This window comes from Theropithecus gelada, chromosome 3, assembly GCF_003255815.1.
Source record: "Theropithecus gelada isolate Dixy chromosome 3, Tgel_1.0, whole genome shotgun sequence".
NCBI classification, from domain to species: domain Eukaryota; kingdom Metazoa; phylum Chordata; class Mammalia; order Primates; family Cercopithecidae; genus Theropithecus; species Theropithecus gelada.
The window spans coordinates 180,720,431-180,740,853 of NC_037670.1; the positions used below are offsets into that span (position 1 = coordinate 180,720,431).

The 20,423-nt window shown below is 42.5% G+C and overlaps 2 protein-coding genes across 10 annotated transcripts in view; one reads left to right on the forward strand and one right to left on the reverse strand.

The window, feature by feature from the left end:
- RNF32 (ring finger protein 32) overlaps window positions 1–13,004 on the forward strand; it is a 35,776-nt gene extending 22,772 nt beyond the window's left edge. For 3 of the 4 annotated variants that reach the window (XM_025378732.1, XM_025378734.1, XM_025378733.1), the window contains 2 exons: window positions 11,438–11,605; window positions 12,306–13,004. In XM_025378732.1, the coding sequence (XP_025234517.1) occupies window positions 11,438–11,605; window positions 12,306–12,542 (405 nt within the window). In that variant the 3' untranslated portion in view covers window positions 12,543–13,004. Of the gene's footprint in view, window positions 1–11,437; window positions 11,606–12,181 lie in introns of all 4 variants that reach the window. The other variant, XM_025378736.1, reaches the window with a different exon arrangement.
- A 4,689-nt stretch (window positions 13,005–17,693) lies between these two features.
- LMBR1 (limb development membrane protein 1) overlaps window positions 17,694–20,423 on the reverse strand; it is a 211,275-nt gene continuing 208,545 nt past the window's right edge. For all 6 annotated transcript variants that reach the window (XM_025378728.1, XM_025378726.1, XM_025378727.1 and 3 more), the window contains one exon: window positions 17,694–20,323. In XM_025378728.1, the coding sequence (XP_025234513.1) occupies window positions 20,238–20,323 (86 nt within the window). In that variant the 3' untranslated portion in view covers window positions 17,694–20,237. The remainder of the gene's footprint in view (window positions 20,324–20,423) is intronic.

Below are 20,423 nucleotides of genomic sequence, written 5' to 3' on the forward strand. Positions count from 1 at the left end.
GAAGTTTATCTAAGGAAGTATGAAGAGCTAATAATTTTTTTAAAAGACAGATTGATGAGCTAGAACAGCCTTGTTAGATATCAAAATATATAAATTTGGCAACTAAGATTCTTGGGGAATAATAGACAAACAGTGAAACAGTATTAAGTCACACATCTCAGCATACAGGACATTTTAGTGTAGTAAAGAAGGTATTTCAGACCACTGGAGAAAAAAATTATTCGAGAAAAATCAGTTGGGAAATTGAGTTCATTCATGTGAAGAGGGATTAAAGAACACTGCTTTATACCTTACTGCCAAAAACATTCCACATGGATTACATTCTTAAATACATTTTAATGGATACATGGAATTAATAGAGTCAAATAGCTTCGTGGGTGCCTGCTCTCTGCCTGTGCTTTGTTAGTCAGGGGAGACATGGAGGGAACAGACAAAACACCACGATCCTAACAGAACGTGTGCAGTTCAGAGAGCTGGGAGGGAGCCTGGACCTGATTCAGCTCTGATGCAAACGGTACGTTGCGCGATTGCCACAGTGGCTTTTACAACGTTCTGAAGGCAAGGCTATAGAAAAACATTGCAAGGGCCGGGCGTGGCGGCTCCTCACGCCTGTAATCCCAGCACTCTGGGAGGCTGAGGCAGGCAGATCACCTGAGGTTGGGAGTTTAAGACCAGCCCGACCAACATGGAGAAACCCCTTCTCTACTGGAAATACAGTATTAGCCGGGTGTGGTGGTGCACGCCTGTAATCCCAGCTACTCAGGAGGCTGAGGCAGGAGAATCGCTTGCACCCGGGAGGCAGAGGTTGCAGTGAGCCAAGATCGCACCATTGCATTCCAGCATGGGCGACAAGAGTGAAACTCCATCCAAAAAAAAAAGAAAAACATTGCAGGAACACACTAGGTGGTAATTTGTCCTGGTTGACAAGGCAAAATGATCATCTTGATTTACATGTTTAGTACCAGTGGAGAATTTCCTCGTATATATTATATATTCATGTTTAGGGGTTGCATCCATTTTATTGTTCTTTTTTAAAGATGTAATCATATGAGTAGAATATTTGACAGCTCAAAACTGGAAGAGCTTAATAATAAATGTGAGACAAATAATACACAGACCCTATCATAAAGAAATTCATCATCATCTGCAGAACAGTCTTTTTATCTAGAATAATAGTATACTATTATCAAGTTTATCTGGTTTAATCTGGGTGTAACATGTGAAAATGTCATTTTTCCAATGATAGAAACATAATTTTATTATTTTCACCAAGAAACAAACATATGTTTCAGTAAAAAAAAAAAAAAAAAAGAATTGAACTGCTTTCAAGTACCTATAAAAATTTTAACATAAGATTATAAGTAAAATGAGGCTTTTTAAGCTTCTAGAAATCACAGATTAAGATATTTAAAATAAAAATATAACTGTTGGTCTCAGGTTCTCAACTCAGTCTTCATTTTCTCATTACATTTGTTCCTTTATGTTTCCAAAAGTTCTTCAGAACTAAAAATGTGAACTAAATAAAGACCAGCTTCAGGGCTTCTCAGTCTTCTGGACTCTGCTGAACTAAACCTGGGGCTTCAACGAAGTCAGTGCCAACTTTTTAAACTCATCCCACCAAGTTAGAGGGAAAAACAAAACACCACGTACCATCAGAATCATTTCAGAAAAGAAAGATCATTTGAACACCAGAAAAGAAAAAAATACCTGACCGCACACTAAAGGATATTCCTTTCACACTGCAGACATTTGGCCTTATAAATGTTTCACTCCCTTGAATTTATTCTTTCTTGGCTGGCAGATATGTGAAAACTTGTTTGCTATACTTGGGAACCATTGGTTTCGATCGAAGATAAGTTGCCTTTAGGGAAAGAGAAGTCTAATCAATAGAGAGAAGGGCAAGGAGGGATAATAGTTTGATATTTTTAGACATAGCTGATTAGGAAGTGTTTGTTTCCCTTATATGTTTTAGGATCTCACCAAGAGGGATACGTTTTTAATACTCAGGATGAGATTAGCCCAAGCCATTCTGTTTTTATAAATTAATCTATTTTGCTTGTCGAACTTTGCTCCTACATTTTTACTCCTCTACTGCAGAGAGAGGTAGTGAAGTGTTTTCTTCAGTTTTCCTGCACCTTTTGGGTGTTGACGAGTGAAACACAGGGACCCTCTTTCTGTAAGAGGTACACTTACATACACTGCAGGTTTCTTTTCACAACTCTAAGATGTCATTGACACATTCCTAACAAAACCCAGCCACAGCACTGATGTTGTGCTACAATGTAGGTCCTTTCAGCTATGTTGAAGTCTTGTGGTAAGAACTGAAAAGGTCAGATGTTGAGTTTTGTACCCTTAGGTAAGTGTCAGAGAATAAAAATTCACTCAGAAATGCCTTTGTCAGAGAGGGTGTTTGAGTTGTCTGGGGATGATACAGTAGTCCTCGTACACTTATTCATTCAGGTTTTGAGGAACGCAGATCAAAGAGGCCTGGAAAGGTCACTCGAGCTGTTCTGCTAATACCTAGCACCGTGTGTACAGAAAGTCCACAGTGTTGCCCAGAATGCAGCGGCCGGGCCTGACTGCCTTTGATCCTTATCTGGAAACTCTGCTAGCATATGTCATATGATTGAGGTAGGGGCTTTTATTGCTGCAATTAAAACTTCTCAAGTGCATTATATTATCTCCACCCCAGCTAAAAGTCCCGGACATTGTTTAGAAAGTGGGGTGAGTGATTTGTCAGATGCTGGGGCAGCTTTAGGGGCTGCTGGCTCCCACACCCTCCAGCACAAGATTTCTCTGACTTTTTTCATTTACATCTCACCAAACAGCATAATGGTCTTAAAGTTTGCTTAGTCCTTTGACTTCCTTTATCACATAGAGATGGCAAACATTCTGTTGCTAACTTGAAGTGGCTCCAAGCAGCAGGACTGGAAGGATATTAAACCAGTAAAAGCTTATCAACTGATTCATTGATATGCTGTAAATTCCAGGCTTTTCATTTTGCTTTTGAGGGCAGCCATAAGTCAACACATTAGTAAGCAATTTGCTGACATCAAGATGGATCACTTAAAAAGCCCTCCTGGGTAGACAGAGTTCACCTGGGTGCTTTTGTTAGTATATTTTTAAAAAATGTTTAGCCAGCTTGTTACTTGTAAATGACCAGTAGTTGTTTTACATATCAGTAACTCAAACTCTTAGTTTATCAAGTATCTGAAATGTGAGGCTTAAAAGGAAAAATACATTAAGACATTCATTCTTTGTAAAATTGAAAATGTTCAGGTATTTTGTCTGTTTCTGTAGAATTCATAATATCAACCATTTGTTTAAAACCTAGAAATCAGTTGTCATTTGTTTTTGACAGTTCTTGCCCTTTCAGTCACCAAGGTCATCTAACCCACATGAAAAGTGAGGGAGTAAATAAAGGAATAAAGAACGTTGCACACAGAAGAATTTGACAATTAAAAATATTTAACAGTAGCTAACCACAGAATATTACTTTGAATTAACTATAGCAGTTAATAAATGTTGACTTTTACAAGTACCACCCTTGCTAACTTTTGAATACTCAAAGCTATGAGAATATTCATCCCAGTTCACTTTTTAAATTTGTCATAAATGCCTATGAAAGGACTTTCAGTATATTTATTAGTAAGCTAATGTCAATGTTATGATTATAAGCTAAAGTTGATGTTTTACTGAATTTTGACACTGGAAGTAACTTGAAAATCATTTTAGGTAGGCAGTGTTTTTTCTCAGTTCCCCCAAAAAGGATTTCTGCTGCACTCCTTTGGAATATGTACATTTGAGGCATATATTTGCTCTCATTTCTCATCTGTTGCAAACCTACAGTCAAAATTTCTTGAATGCTAAGGGCCTTACAAAGATGAATTGGTGCTTCCCTGAATCTAAGGCGCTCATTCAAGGAGATAAGCAATGCACACAGGAAAAAGCTAACACTGGGCAGCTGACGTGTGTGGAATGAAAGGAGCAGCAGTGCCCTGTGAGAGCTCAGAGGAGAGAGGTCACCTCCAGCCCAGGTACCTGGACACATGGATCCCACTGGCCATTCATGTGCAGTCAAGGAAACAGAAATATCTAACAGTGATTTCACTGAACTGAGTCAACAAGTTTGGCCAGACCATAAGATTCACACAGGAAAGGAAGGAACAAGAAGGAAGGAGGGTGGCCTGTGGGGAGTGACCTGGGAGAGCGTTCCCAGAGGACAGAGGCTGTCGAGGGAGGTGGGTGGGGCTGGGCTCCAGTGACTTGCCCTTGTGGGTCTTGCCCCCTGCATTGTCCCTCTGCCTGTGTCCTCACTCCTTCCTTCCCAGGTCCCTGTCCCACCGGCTGCGTCGGCCCAGGGCTGACTTCCCAAGAAGCCCGGCGATTCCTCCCTCCCTCCCTCCCTCCTCCGTGTCTCCCCAGTCCGGTGCCACAGCAGCACGCATTCCATCGCATTCCATCGTCAGCGGGGCTTTTCTTGCTACACGGGAGCTCTTTGTTAAATGAACCAGTGTTTGTCCTCCAGACCATCGGGCTAGCACAGTGCCTGTTCCATGGCAGCTCAGCACTTCCCCAACTCTTTTCACCCCAGCCCCTTTAGAAATTGTTGTCATTCACCGTGCGGATCCTGTAAGTGGTAAATTTAAGTTAAAAATATTTACTTTAGATTGATTAAAATGCATATTAATAGTCTTTAACCACCATTACATATAAAGGGAATTGTTTTTCTCATTGAGGAAATGCTTTAATTCCTCTTAAATTAAGGAAAAAAAAGTATTGTTAATAAGTGTAAAAATGGTATTTGGTTACGTAGGGTGAGTGAATATTAAAATATAAATTCAACTTAACTGTATTAAAAGTCTGTGTGACCTGCTTTCATGGACCAGCACTTGGAGTTGTGTACTTTGCGAGCCTTCATTGTAAAGGGGGTGCTGACCAGCACCTCTGGGGCCCAGGTGTGAGCACCCAGCCCGCGCGCCTGTCCAGGTGCATGTGGAGGCCTCTCGGGTGGTTCCCGGCTGCTGCGGGGCACCCTTCCTGCAGGGGGCTGCGGAGAGACAATAAATAAAATACTTTGTTCAAGAAGTAATAAGTGCCAGGAAGAAAAATACAAAGAGAGGAAGGGGAGAGAGAGTGAAGTGGGGGTGAGATGTTTGAAATAAGGTGGAAATGTCTGAGGAGATGCACCCTGAACCCAAATGGAGGGACCGTGCCGTTCCCTGGAACCTCTGTCCAGGCAGAGGGCAGCGTGGCTTGGCGTCTGGGAGGGGCAGGCTGGGAGAGTGTGAGCCGCTGGGCACAGGTGACCCTTTCAGGACCCAGACCTCTGTGAGGCCCTGAGCTGGGCGCTGAGCGGACAGGTCATTTTCAAGAGGGCGACCCGCAGCCACATGAAAACTGGAAACTGCCCTCAGAGCCCCGGGGGTGCGAGGTTAGCAGCTGGGACCCAGACCAAAGAGGGTGAAGAGGGCAGGGCTGGGGACTCCCAGGGAGAAAGGGCCATGACTCGGCCCCTCCAGCACAGGGGCTTCCTGGGAGCCTCCGCAGGGCGTGCCCGTGGAGGGGAGGCCCAGAATAACCACATGAGACGCACAGCTGGGCTGTAGCATGCGGGGCTGGGGAGCTGTGTTCCAGTTGACAGGAAGGCAGGCAGGCATGGCCTAGTGCCATGAAAATGAAAACACAGATCCCCGTTTAAAAGATAAAACATGGGGAAAGTGCCATTCACGTACTAAAAGTATAAAGCTCTATGTACTTCTGTGGCCTCTCTCTCCAGTGGCCATGTAGTGTTTTTTATTTGCTATTTAATGTTATTCTAAGAAAAAAATAAATTATAAATTTTATGATTTTCACAGTGCATCTTTACACCAGAATGTCCGTTTTAAGTGCAAATATAAGAGCATTTAATTCATACGTGGAATCACCAAAAAGTACACAGTTGGTATTTCCCACCCCTAGTGCACACACATTTCCTTCTTTCCGGACGAGCTGGATGTAAGCACGGCTGGCTCTACTGTTTTGACTTTGGCTCTTGATACACACACGTTCTAGCCAAGCCCTGCCTTCAGCTCACTGAGGAGTCAGGTCTACAAGGGTGACCCTGCGTTTCGTATCCCCTGGGAAGACGGGTCCAGGAAACTGACTTGCGTAAGAAAGGATGTGGCGCAGGGTTTCGTGTCACTGTCAGAATTCGAAGAGAAAAAGAGAACACGTGGGGCAGAGGCAAACAGCTTAAAGCAGCAAAGGCTAAGAATTTCCCAGATCTGAAGATGCAAGCCACAGATTTAAGAAGCCCAAGGAAGCCCCATATGACTGTGTTTAAGCGTCTAGTGAGCCTGTAGAACGCGCGGCGCTGAGTCATCTTGGAGGTGGCCGGGAACGAGGATCGACGACGGCAAACCCCGCAGCCCTGCAGATGTCCCAGTGGGAACGGCAGAAGGTGGGGTGACAGCTCCGTGTTTCGGAAGAGCCCTAACCGTCAGCCTAGACTTCCATATGAACCAAATGAAAATTCCATTCAAGAAGAGAGGCAACCATCAGACAAAGAGTGTGCCACCAGAATGTCTTCATTAAAGGAAATTCTAAAGGATGCATTGCATGAGGAAGGAAAATGGCCCCAGACGGGAAATCTGAGATGTCAGTGGTAAAAATGTGAGTAAATCTAATAGTCATTGATTCCACCAAACGAGAATCAGCATGTCTCAGGTTAAAAGAGAGAGAGAGAGAGAGCTTAGGACAAAAATAACATAAACCAGGAGAGGAACATTACGAAGTATGCTGAGATCCTTGTATTGGTTCAAGGGATAAAAATTCCAATGTAGACCTTAATAATGTATAAGTATGTACTTCTAGGGCAACAGCTAAAAGAATAGAAGCAGAGTTTTAACCTTCAAAATAGTAAAGAGAATAGAAAATTTTAATTGAAAAGAGCAAAATTTCAAAAAAATGGCAGGGCAGATGGAAGGCACAGAGCAGGACAGGTGTGCCGTTTGTGTGTCAGTAACAACACAAAGTGGACTGAGTGCTCCAGCAACCAGATTAGGTACGTGTTACTCAGAGGAGATGCCTGAAAACATAAGAATTGTGTGTGTGTGTGAGTGTGTATCACATATTATACGTACTATAATACACACATAAACTCTTCACAGAAGAAAGCTGATATATTGATACCTGACAAAAGAGATTTTAAAGCAAAGGTGTTTATTAGAGAGAATGGTGTCGAACACCACACCAAGCAACTGTAGCACATATTTTCTTTCAAAGTACAAAGATATCATTATAAAAACTGACCATATACTTGTCCCTGATGCAAATTTCATCACAGGTTGAGACATTTATGTTTTGTAATTTCAGCTTTTGGATTTGGGGGTGCCTGTGCAGGTTTGTTACTGGATGTATTGCAGGACGGCGATGTTTGGGGTACAGATGATCCTGTCACCCAGCTCATGAGCATAGTACCCAAAAGTTGGTTTTTCAGCCCTTGTGTCCCTCCCCAGTCATCCCAGTATCTCATGTTACCATCTTTATGTCCATGTACTTTAAGAAACTTAGGTGGTATAGAGTATGTTCCCTGACCACAGTGCAGCTGAGGCTAGAAATAAATGTTTTTTAAAAACAGAAATCTCTCACATTTGGAAATTAATAAACAGTTCTAAATAATCTATTATAATGGAAATTAGAAAAAATTTCAATTGAATAGCAAAAGTACATAACAACACTTGTGGAATGGAATATTTCATCAAAACTTGTGGAAAGGATATTTGCATCTGCCATGCTAGGTTTTCTTCTGTGGAATCAAACACCTGAGTGTGGAATTAGTTTGTGATTCTTATGTATATTAACATACCCTAAGCATTTATTTGCTTTCTTGCCATATTACACCAGTTACTATTAAGACTGGAGCACTGAGTGTGAAGGGCCACTCTTCCTGAGATTTATTTGGTATATATGCAAAATCGACAAGTCTGTTTTTTTCAACAAGCGCCTGCTATGGTCAGTGCACGTACTGAGCTCTTGAGAGGGTTTAAAGGCGGGATGTAATGACAGATGCAAAACCCTTTAAAAACCCTGGATGGTATTATCAGTGTTAAGAATAACACTCCTGGCCCCAGGGTCTGACGCTCTAATAAAGGAGATAGGACCTGTAAGCCACAGCGACTGAGGCAGGAGGAGGCATTTAGGTGACATCAGTATTGGACCTCAGAGTCTTTGTCATAAATAGGGCACTTAGGAGTCGCCCAACACAGTTGTTCAGAGCATATGAGCTCTATTTCCATGTAATGCGTTTGAAGGAAAATGTACTTTCAACAGTCCTAATGATGCTGCCTTTGGAAGTTTACCTTGAGCTGCAAGTAACTCATTCACGTAACATCAGGACAGCTGGGATTCCTCCAGGCATCGTGTAGAGAGAAAGGGACACTCGCGTATGATAGCATATATGCACACACAGGTGATACTGTAACAAATGCATAGCAACGTACGTAGGTATGTATATGTGGCCCACGCACTTACTGTGTTCCTCAAGTGGCTTCTGAAAGCTCACTCACAGCGATGCCCATGCTTGGAGTTGGGAGGTGACACCTCAGGAATGATCAATAATGCTGTGTTAAATAACTTTGCATATTTAAAAAATGTGATCGGTAACTTCTGTGACCCTGGTTCTTCAACCTGAATGGGCCTCAGAATCACCTGGAGGGCTTGGAAAACACAGATTACAGGGCTTACCCCACCCCCCACCCAGACTGCCCTCGGCAGGCCTGGGGCAAAGCCTGAAGCTCTGCTTTTCTCTCAGATTCCCAGGAGCTGAGGCTGCGGGTCTGGGCCCCACTTTGAGAATAAACACCCAGATCATATTGATCATTTCACTCAATTTATCAATCATTCCAAATAGTATTTTTATGTTCAAAACTCATCTCAGAACATGCCGCACAACTTGAAACACTTCGCAAGGTCTGGATAGAATGTGACCCTTTCTCTGAGGTATAATTTTGAAGGAAGAAAAGATCTTGCTTTTCAGGCGTATGTGGAAAGTATCTCACACTTAAAAACAATTTACAGAAAACCTGAATTACAAAGCATCAATTGGAGGTAACTGTATATATTTCCAAGTAATTTTTCCTTTTACAACATATAGAGAACTCTTCTACTTTCAATAATTTATTTAGATATTATTAGATATTTGAAAGGCCAAGGAACAAAGAAAACTAAAATTAAAGCCTTAGGAAACATTACCAATTGAAGACCCTAAATTAAGATACAGCTGCTTGGCAATTATAATTACATTCAGAGTGAAAGAGAATTTGACTCATAAATAGAAAAGCAGCTTCCACCGGGCTTCCAAGTACGGCTAATCCCAAAACACAGGTGCCTGGAAGATCCTCAGCCACCCCCTTCATTCAAACCCCAACCCTTGTGGACCGCCTGCTGTGTTCACAGAATGTTCTTTACTCAAAAGGATCTCTCATCCTTAAAGCCAATACTCATTCTTCTAACATCCCAGGGACAAAGGCAGCTCGTAGTCTCCACAGCACTCGACCCTGCGCTGTCTCACGATCTTTTTGCAGAAGGGAGAGAATTGGAAGAGAACTCCATGTCCTCAAAGGCACCTTCCGAAGTCTGGGGACTTAAATACACATGACCTTCTGCCAGGTGACCTTCTGCCAGGTTGCTCCACGTTAAATTAAAAAAAGAAAAAGAACGTGAGGTCTCCGGTAGACTAGAATATTTGAAACCTGGACAATCATGGACCATCCAAAATGCATTTTCCCCATCACACATCTAAATGTGTGAGATCCCCATGGGCCCTCTTCATTTCATCCTTGTTTGGGCTTCAAGCCTGATTCCATGAAGCAGATGTAACTCCTGAATCAGGGCACTTCTAACTGCTGGACAAAGAACCCTCGAATTTCAGTGACTGAAAGCCGGAGCTTCCGTCTCAGGACAGTTCAGGTGTCCTGACTTGCAGGCAACATGCCGGCCTGTGGGGCTCGGGAACTGTCTCCCTCTGTCCTTCATCTGCCACCCCCCGGGCCTGGAGAACACCCAGAAGAGACACGAGCCACGTCCACCTGGAAGAACTATTTCACGTGGACCCACCTGGGCTTGGGGGAATGGGAGATGTCATCTCTGGGTGAGCCACAGCTCTGCCCTTGAAGGGACAAGCAAGAGGGCAGGCAGCGTGGCTGACAGTCACCATTGGCACAGCCTTTCACACACCTTACTCTCCTTTGCTTTACATTCGTCTTCACGCTTCCTGAAAAGGAGCTGCTGGTGTGGCCCTGAATGAGCTACCTCTCCGAGCCTCAGATGACACCAGTGACCGCTCTGCAATGACTCAGACCTTTATAGTGTAGGATGGCTTGAACCTGGGAGGCCGATGGTGAGTAAGCACTGATGGCCCCACGCACTCCATTCTGGGTGACAGAGCAAGATGCTGTCTCCACCAAACCAAACAAAAATACCAGAAAACCAAAACACTGTATTCAATTAATAAACGTTGAAGTGATAATATTTTGGATATGTTGGGTCAAATACAATATTAAAATTAATTTCGCCTTTTAAAAAACTTAATGTGACTGCCAGAAATTTTAAAATTACATATGTAGCTCACAGTACGTTTCCGTGGGACAGAGCTGATCCTGCAAAATTCAAATTTTTCTCTCAACTTTTAATTTCAAATGTGTTCCTGCTAATGGTCAAAGCTCACAACCAAGAAAACAGCAGGGGAGGGAAACAATATACCCTTTTCCCCTACCCTCCTACATTCTTTAGCTGGAGCCCTGTAAATTAGACAAAAAGCTTAACAAAAGAAAATTACACAGATTTACTTAATAAGTCCATTTGATATGGAAGCCTTCCTAAGGCAGTGGAGACCTGAAGAGACAGTGAGGCCTGAGCGCTTTCTATGCGAGGCTGGACTGAGGACGCAGAGGACGCGGAGGCCGTGGGGAAGCGTGCAAGGGGAGTGAGCTGAGGGTGGTGGGTGGGAACCACGGCAGGGCCTGTGTGTGCTCAGCCTACTCCCGGCTCCCTCTGTCTTTGGAGACGAGGGGGCCTCTCACAGGAGGGTCCTGTGACCCACTTCAGGGGTGGGGAGAGGTCAGACGGTCCCTCCTGCAGCTGTCATTTCTCAAATTCCTTTGGGAAGGAATGTTTTTTCCTTAAAATATTCAGTGTGCCAAGGTGCCCTATTTTGGGGTAGTGTAGTCTGAACCCCATTAGATAGGGGTTCTTGTGGTCATCTGTCCAGATAGATTATCTGGATTTATAGTTAAGTAAGTTAAGTAAGATAGACATATATCTATTTCCCTAAAAAGTATTCTTTGAAGACAGAGATGAGGAAGGTTACCAAAATAGATGGTCAGGCTCAAGAGCGTTTCCCTGCGACCTGCACCAAGCTCGGGTGTGAGCCTGACCCTCCCTCTGTCCTCCCCAGTTCACAGAAATCAGCCACCGAATCCTGTGCTCATACAACACCAACATCGAAGAGCTCTTTGCAGAGATCGATCGGTGCTTGGCCATAAACCGAAGCGTTCTTCAGCAGTTCGAAGAAAAATACGGCCATGAGATCACAGAAGAGGAATGGGAGAAAATCCAAGTACAGGTGGGCTTGGCTGGCGGCCTGGCAACCAGCGGACTCAGCTGCAGCTGGGGAGGCTGTGGGGAGCGGCTGGTGGCGGGAGGTCGAGGACTCACTTTGGGGAGCCTGGGAGCGTCGGGCCCCAGGGTAACCTCTGCCGTAGCTGCCCCTGCACCCATGGTAGGACCTTCGTCGTGGCCTTTAGGGTGACGGCAAAGGACGCTTTGGTTTGAAATTCTGGAAGTTCCTGTTGTATGATGCCGTTTTGTGAACCGTGAAAACACCGAAGGGAACAGATCGCCTTCCCAGGTTTCCTGAACGTTCCAGCCTGAAAACGACCATGAGATGACTCAAGCCAAGGCGGGGAAAACTTACTTTAAAAACCATAAAATTAGGAAATTTGGGAACGTTTAGCAGTTAGTCAAGTGTTTTGAAAAACAGTCCTCTTGATTGCTTACTTAAAAGGAAATATTAATGTTCAGCATTTTAGAAAGTATTTTTGTTTCAAAATTGCTTGTCACAGGTAGGTTACTAACCCTTTCCACAGTTCCCAGGAGTAACAGAGTATATATATATATAATCCATGTGATTTTAACACAGAATGAAACTTCCGCATGTTTAGAAGACCCACGTCTCGGGGCACATGATGCTCATTTCAGTTTAAGTCACTTTCTGCTGTGATGAAACTAACCTGCGTGGCCTCCTCCTGTCCCGTGTGCCGCAGGCTCTGCGCCGGGAGACCCACGAGTGCTCCATCTGCCTGGCGCCTCTCTCCCCTGCTGGCGGTCAGCGCATGGGGGCGGGCCAGCGTTCCCGAGAGACGGCCCTCCTGTCCTGCTCACACGTGTTCCACCATGCATGTCTGCTCGCACTGGAGGAGTTCTCCGTGGGAGACAGGCCTCCTTTCCATGCCTGTCCTCTCTGCCGCTCCTGCTACCAGAAGAAGATTCTTGAAAGTTAGGTAATTCTGAGGAACAAAGTTTACCATCATTTTGGATGAACTGCATGAGTTCTGGGTTAAGTACTACAATGCAATCTGTTTCCCAGGGAAATAAGCTATTGGTAGTTGTAGGAAATCTAAGTATATTTTAAAAGATGACAGCACATCTAATTTTAGTCTTTTGTCTCTAAAAAGTAAATTTCAAATTTATGAGTTGAATCACTTGAAATATGAATGGCAAAAAATGAGAGCTTGCTTGCTTTTAAAAATGGACCTTAAGAGACAGCTAGTGTCTGACCGACACTCCTTACAGTAAGTTCCAAATGTAAAACACTCCTTAAGTTCCAAGTGTAAAACACTCCTTAAGTTCCAAATGTTTTCCACTAAGACTTTGTCTTGAAGCCTTTGCCATTCCTAATATTCCTTTTGTAATAATTGCTGTATTTGTCATAAAATATGAAAATATTCAGTTGTATTCAACATAAAAAAATGCAAAGTTTAATGTCTTAGAGCAATAAAGACTGTTTTAGTTCATACATTAAAAAAATGCGAACCTTTTTGGATAAGAATTGTTTTTGTCACTGGTTTACTATTACTGGAAGCTTGGTTATTTACAGTAACCAGTTACAGTCTTATCAGTTAGGTTAACCCTAGCCAAGTAACAGATAAAGCCCCAAATCTCAGTGGCTCGCTGAAGACACATGATTTCTGAGGTGTCCAACCCATGTCAGCCGTGGGGTGAGGCTGGGTGAGGGTCGGCCACATGTGACCCTGGCTCCCTTTTGTCTTGTGACACAGTCTCCTTTGCCCCAGAGTCCCCAGTGAATCCTCCCACCGCTGGTGGAGGGGCAGGAGGACATTGTTCCAGGCCACACTTGGAAGTGGCGCTCATCACTCCAGCCACAGGTAACTACAAGGGGCAAGGAAAGGGCAGGGTGTGGGCCTAAGGGGAAGAAGCCAAGTGGGTGTACACATGGCACACGCTCAGAATAACCCAGCGTCTAAGGTGAGAAGTACCAACATTTCTATTTTTATCTCATTCCTTAGAAAAAATACTCTCATGTGTTTTGTGATGTACACATTACATAGCTACATATGTATCAGTTATGAATAAATATGCATGTATTGTGGTGTGCTCAAACATTTTTTAATGATGTATACCATCAAAAAATTTGGAGACTAATTTGGAGAATGCTTTAAACAATGAGTAAGCACTTTTATTGTAAGAGAGCAGAGGGAAACTGAATCACAGAACCTCAATTTTCTGTAAGCTGACATTTCTCTCCCTATACTGTGACAGGCAAAGCACTGGCATGTGTCAAAGGCCGGGGCAGTCCGATTCTGCTGCCCCAAACTTTGGATCTAGAGGGAGGGATAGTCCCGGAGATACACGGATCATTCAGTGATGGGAAGAGCCCAGGAAAGGCTGTGCCTAGGGCTGTGCCCAACACTTCTTCCGGGGCTTTCTCATGACATCCGTGAGCCATGCCATGCACTCCCCGTGAACGCCTTTCCTGCTTATGTTGGCAGAGTCCATTTCTATTCTTTGCAACTAGTGCAGTACTTTACTGACGCAGGAACTAGTGTTAGTTGTAGGCAACAGATACTCAGGAAAATCGGTGGGATGAAAGGCAGGAATGGTCATCTGACTTCACTGAGGATGAGGGTCGTGAAAATCCCATGAGTGCTGAGAGTAGTCCAGGGCAGCCTGTGACAGTTAACAGAAAATCAGGTAATTTTCTTACTGAAAAGTGGCCATGGAATGGCACACCCATGGAAGGCTTGGGAGACAAGTTGCAACCACAGAACCATAAAAAGGACCCGAGTGAAGTAGCTGCTTCTCTGGACAATTTGAAGATAATGACACATTGTCAGGTCAAGTCATGAAAACAATGCAAGCTTTTACACAATTACTCCACAGCCTCATCAGGTCTCTTCTATGAAAATTGGGACACTGACCAAGAAAAAGTGGGGCCTTCAGAAACATGAGTTCATGGGACGACTCGGCGGACAGGGAGAGCCCTGTCTGCTGCCCTCATTGTGGCTTCCCGGTCAGCTACTGCAGTCCCTACGGGATGCGGCCGTTCCTCCCTTATTTTAACAGGTTGTAACCCAGTTGTCTGGAAGTCACCTTGCAAGATGAAGCCACTTCTTGTGCCTTCTCACACATCCCTTTTTGCCTTTAAATCCACTTAATTAGGAGCCTGCCATTCCACGAGCTGGGGGAAATCATTAAACCAGTATCAAGTCCAGAAAGAGAATTCTTAGAGAATTGTGGGACTGGAGGCATTTGATAAGAATAAAGGTTATAATCTAGAATGAGGATACCTGTCATCAATCTTTACCAACCAGATAATAGAACTGTAAGGTACATGACTGAAAAAGAAACTGAAAACCTAAAACAAAGAAAAAATGAGACTGCGGTTGTACTGGCCTGTATTTCCATCCAGTTCATCTGCCCACATGAGTGTGACCCCAGGCAAATGTCTGCAGCTTTCTGAGTGGCGTTCCTTATCTGTAAAATACAGGTGTGTATTTTCTGCTTTGCAAGGTGGTCCTGGGGGTGACTGTGGGGCCACAGAGCACTCGACCCTCCACACCACACCCCAGGCCCCTCTCACCACCCCTGCTTCCAAGTCTTTGATGAGATTCCACAGTAAAGACTAAAAAGAAAAGAAAAAGTAAATCACTCTTCAGACTGAAGGAAAGCTAGGCTAGAGAGGTGGCGAGGAGGAAGTGAGCAGGAGGAGATGGACGACGCTCCACTTGTCACTTAGTTCTCTGATTCTACTGTGAAGTCCACACAGAAAAACTGTGGATGACTTCAAGATGCTGTAAAAGAAAAGCTGCAGAATCACTATAACTAGCTACAGCAGTAACAAATGTGCTTGGTTCTGAAGTGTCAGTGTTTGTAAGTAGCATCGTTCATCCAATAACAGCTTTTCAAAGGGAAAGGAAAGCAAAAGAGAAAATATTAGAACAGCCACAAAACGGTTTTAGTAAGTGATAAAACCTCAGTTCTCAGATCCATAGCCCACAGGTGACTCTCCATCTCCTCATGCTCAGACATGATAGATTCTCCTACATCACTCTGGTCCTCTACAGCCACTCACATCATCAGGGCCGCCCTGCTGTTCTTAATCCAGGCTCATGAACTTGACTGCTGTAGCACTTTTAGAAGTAACAGCAGAACACCATATCCAAGAATAATGAGGTTTTGTCTGAAGTTCCTATTTGATTATAGTTAACCTTGGAAAAAAAGTTTCCGAATTAAAGAACACAGAATTGGAAGTTGAATAACTTCTCTTGAAAAGCTAAGTTTATTGCCTAATATTCCTTCAAGACATATGGCTCAATCACCAAGTTTTGAAATTTTGTCTATTTGTTAGTTTTAGGAACTTCTATTTTCTACAATGCAACAGGTAATTTGCATACACACTACTTTTGCTTCAGTGATATTTGCAGCAATAATTTTTACCTAAACAATATTCAAAAACCAAAAAAACAAAAAATACTCCAAAAAGGTCTTTGTATTATTTCTTCTTTCAAACCACAATCCAAAGGGATGCTTTTCAAACTGAAGTTTGCCATCTATTAGGAGGCCGCAGATAACTTAGTGTCTGTCTAGTATTTTTAAAAATAACTAAAACAGAAGGTGCCAGCATGCATACTTAGGAAAAATGGGTACTGTCTTGTTACATTTTTGCTTATATGTATCTGAGAGAGAGAGAGAGAGAGAGAGAGAGTGTATGTGTGTGATGGGTTATCTCTTACTGTGGTCAAAGAGTTGAAAGCCACTGACGAGTAGGTCTCTGTCTGCCAGTAAATTAACCAGATGCTAACAGCATTTATTCTTCCAAGAACTCTGGGATAAGCTGCCCAGACCACAAGTAGGTGCTGTTCAGTCCTTTTATGGAAAAAATTAGAGAAATCAAACAAGTCTAAATAATTCAAGTAATTAAATGAAATACGTGCTATCAATTATTGATGCTACATTTTGGGTTATAAGAAATTGATCTACCAATAACTGCACAACAGAGAAAGAAAATATCCATTTCTTCCTTAATTCAGCATTCATCAGAATTATGACTGCCCTGTATAAAACTGAAATGGAATTAGCCTACAAATTCCCTTAAGTTTTAGCCATGATGGTATTTAAGATGGAAAAAACAAAAGTATAAGCCCCACATATAAATGCTTATAAACCAAATATGAAATCACTTTTTGTAAAACTTTAATTTCTAAGACATTTTAAAGTCACACTAAAAGTATCTCATCGAAACAAGAGTAACAATGTGTAAACAAAACAATCTGTAAACAAAAATGTTTACTAGTTTACTAGTGTGTCCAAACGTTACTTTTAAAAGTTAACATTATACCAGTTTTTTCAAGTTTAAAAAGTAGGTGCTGCATCTATGTTCACATTTTTTAAAAAACCTATAATAATTCTGCCTCTGGCCGGGCACGGTGGCTCAAGCCTGTAATCCCAGCACTTTGGGAGGCCGAGACGGGCAGATCACGAGGTCAGGAGATCGAGACCATCCTGGCTAACATGGTGAAACCCCGTCTCTACTAAAAAATACAAAAAAAACTAGCCGGGCGAGGTGGCAGGCGCCTGTAGTCCCAGCTACTCGGGAGGCTGAGGCAGGAGAATGGTGTGAACCCGGGAGGCGGAGCTTGCAGTGAGCTGAGATCCGGCCACTGCACTCCAGCCTGGGCGACAGAGCAAGACTCTGCCTCAAAAAAAAAAAAAAATCTGCCTTTGTGCATTAAGTAACGTGCTACCAACAAAACAAGCACATAAGAGCCTGTACATGATGAAAACCTGTGTCCCTGGCAGACGAGGTCATCGCTGAGGCTGCAGGGAGAGCCACGGGCACCCAGCAAAGTGTGGGAAGGCTGCATTGCCGCTGAGAGCAGGTACACATGAGCCTTTAATGCATGTGCAAGCAAAACGCCAGAGGCTCCATCCATCCCTACTAACCAGCACCTTAGTGCAGCAATTTAAGGAACTAACATTAGTGTATGTGTGTGTACAATTTTCATGTAAAGTCTCATACTTAGAGCTCTATTTTTACAGAGAATGTACATAAAGCTACGTAAATAGCAAATCTAAGAAGTATCTTGGAAAATCAGTAAAAATTAATACAAATGTTATAATCTGAAAACGTGTAATTGTAAAATAATTTATTTAAGTATCGCAGAACCAATGAATACGAATCTGCAAAGTTTCCCCAAGAAACTCTGAAACCATAGTGCCTAATGCACTTTAAAATTGATACTAAAGGAGAGAGAAGAAAAGGACTGTTTGATTTGATACAGTCACCGGTGCGTCCCCATCCAGTCAGAAACAACACTGTAGCTCCAGAATTGACCCGATGACGAGCATCTGCAGCTCTGCCTTCCAGGGTCTATCTCCTTTCACTGGCGCACAGGAACTGCAGTAAAATGAAGACCCCCAGAGCGACTGTCCTTACCAGGACTCAGAACGTTTGGCCTCTGTATTCTGGCATCCATTTCTGGAGTCTGTCATATGAAGCAGCCTCCAACCGAGGTCCAGTGGAAGCTCCTGCATTTGGAGTCGGTCTCTGGAGAGGCAGAGCTTGGGCATGTGCTCTGGAAGAGGCTCGAGGAACTGTGATTATGCAGCAGCCCAGGGCTGTAACAATCTGTGTTTGTTCTCAAGGCTGAGTCCAGAGGTTCGAAGCCGTCCTTCCACCCCATGCACATTCTTTGTTTCAACAGCAGTGACGATGCCTCCAGGAAGTGCACTGTACTCTGGGCTTACAAATCCAAAACTGGCTTAAATCCTTGGATGGAGAGAAACTTCCAAATGAACAAAAAGTTGAGCTAAACATTGCAAAGTTTATCACTTAAAATTTTTCAGACATTTTACAAGTATCTAGGAACTCTTTGGATGTGCCCTGAAAGTGGTGTAAGCGAAAAATGACATTACTCTACTCCTGAGTTTCTTTCCGTTCTTCCCTTGACTTAGTCTGCTCAAAGTACGGATTCCAAGTTTCATGAAAAATGAAACCTTGCTATTAATACTTCAATAGGCATAACAATGAAATTGGAAAAGAGCTGAATTTTATTAACTTTTTAGGTATGTCGATTTTATGCTGAGAAATTCACCAGTACCATACTGGTGGTATTTACTGAAGGTTGTTTAGAATCACAAAATGAATGTTCTTTTATTTTAAAACCAAGCTGCATTTTAGAAAGATGTGAAGCGCAGAAGGAAATGCAGAGGTATAAATAAGGGGGAAGTATACTCAACGAAGGTTATAAATATACAGAATAAAGTTTCTCATTATTTTGGTTTAAGTGGAAATTTCTGATGTCAAATAGACACAGCCTGTTTTTCATAAATTTCTCCCAGAAAACCTTTAAATTTAACAATTTGAAAAAAATGTTTTACTTTCGTCTGAACACAGACAATCTATTTTCATACACATAGTGCATGTGAACATATTTATATAGTAGATTGCATAACTACGAATTGTGTACAAATGGACCCATCTCGTATTTTTGCACGCACAGTTTCCGGTATTCTATCCTAGTGGATGGTTAACACAGAGTACAATTTCATAGATTTTATTCAGTAGACTTAAAGCCAAGAAACCATCCCAGTAATTATTTACAATTGAATAACTGAATGATTATCAGATCGTGTTATACTGCAAAACTGTTCTTACACCATGAATGGTGATGCTGTGAACTTTGGATGTTAAACTGGTAAAAGTTGGAGGCTTCAAATGGCATATGCAAAAGTAACCAAAGCCTGAGGACTATGAGGAAAGGAGGAGTTCCACCACTCGCCATTTATAGTTTTCATAAGCATTACAGAAGCACGGGGAATTAAGTGATCTTTGAAAAAAATGCTTTAAAAAACTGCGTATACATATAGCCTATAAGGCAAAAATCCAAGTTACAAGTGTATTAAACACTGGCAACTATGTTATCAGAGGTAATACTGAATTATATACATAAACTGTCATTAAACTGTGATTACGTGATACTTCCTACCATAGCTTATTAGACTGTACAACAGAAGATATTCCTGTGGCTCTCTAAGGCTCCAGGTTTAAAAGAATTTAGTATTTTCCTCTTGGCTCAAAGTCTAATCAGTATCATTCTGTAACATAAATCAGAAACTATGCTTTTTGCTTTTAGGGAAGTAAGAAACATAACTGCAACCATTACAGCTCCAACACACACTGCAATGATGGTATCTACAAACAGTTCCTATTGCATTTGAAAAATGCATTTTCTGAAGAAGCTTCACTTAGTACCAAGGATGCTTTCAGGTTGGCTTCTACATTCTGAATAAAGTATATAATGGGATTTAAGTAAATCTTTAGAAGTCCCAGAGTTTGCCTTTTCTAACATTTTCATATCAGGTGAAAACAATTTTTTCATATGGATGACTGTATTTACCGATATGAGAAAATGTCTACAGAAGAATGCGCTGTTCTATACGGCTCTAAGGAATCTGCATTTAACTGGAAACTACAGGGTCTATCAGAAAGTTAAATTTAAAAAAAGATCAGCCATAGCCAAGTTCTTTGTAGACTATGAAAAAAAATGGCACTGATAGGTCTAGGTTCTGAAGAGGAGCCAAGGTTGAAATGGAAATGCTTCTACATGGGACAGGAATGTCATGAGTCTGGAGTTCTCAGGTCTCTTGGTTGTAGAAGACGCCGTCTGTGCATCTCACAGTGCTTTCTGATGCCCATTTACAGAAGGCTTGGCTGTTTCTGAATCCCTTGAAGTATTTGATAAATGAAGTTTATGAAGCCCTGCAAAAAAAATTAAGAAAATGGTGAGAAATGATATACTGTTGAGTGGCTGGGAAAGGGTCAGGGTAGGGAGAAGAGATTTACAAAGCTCAGTTTTACT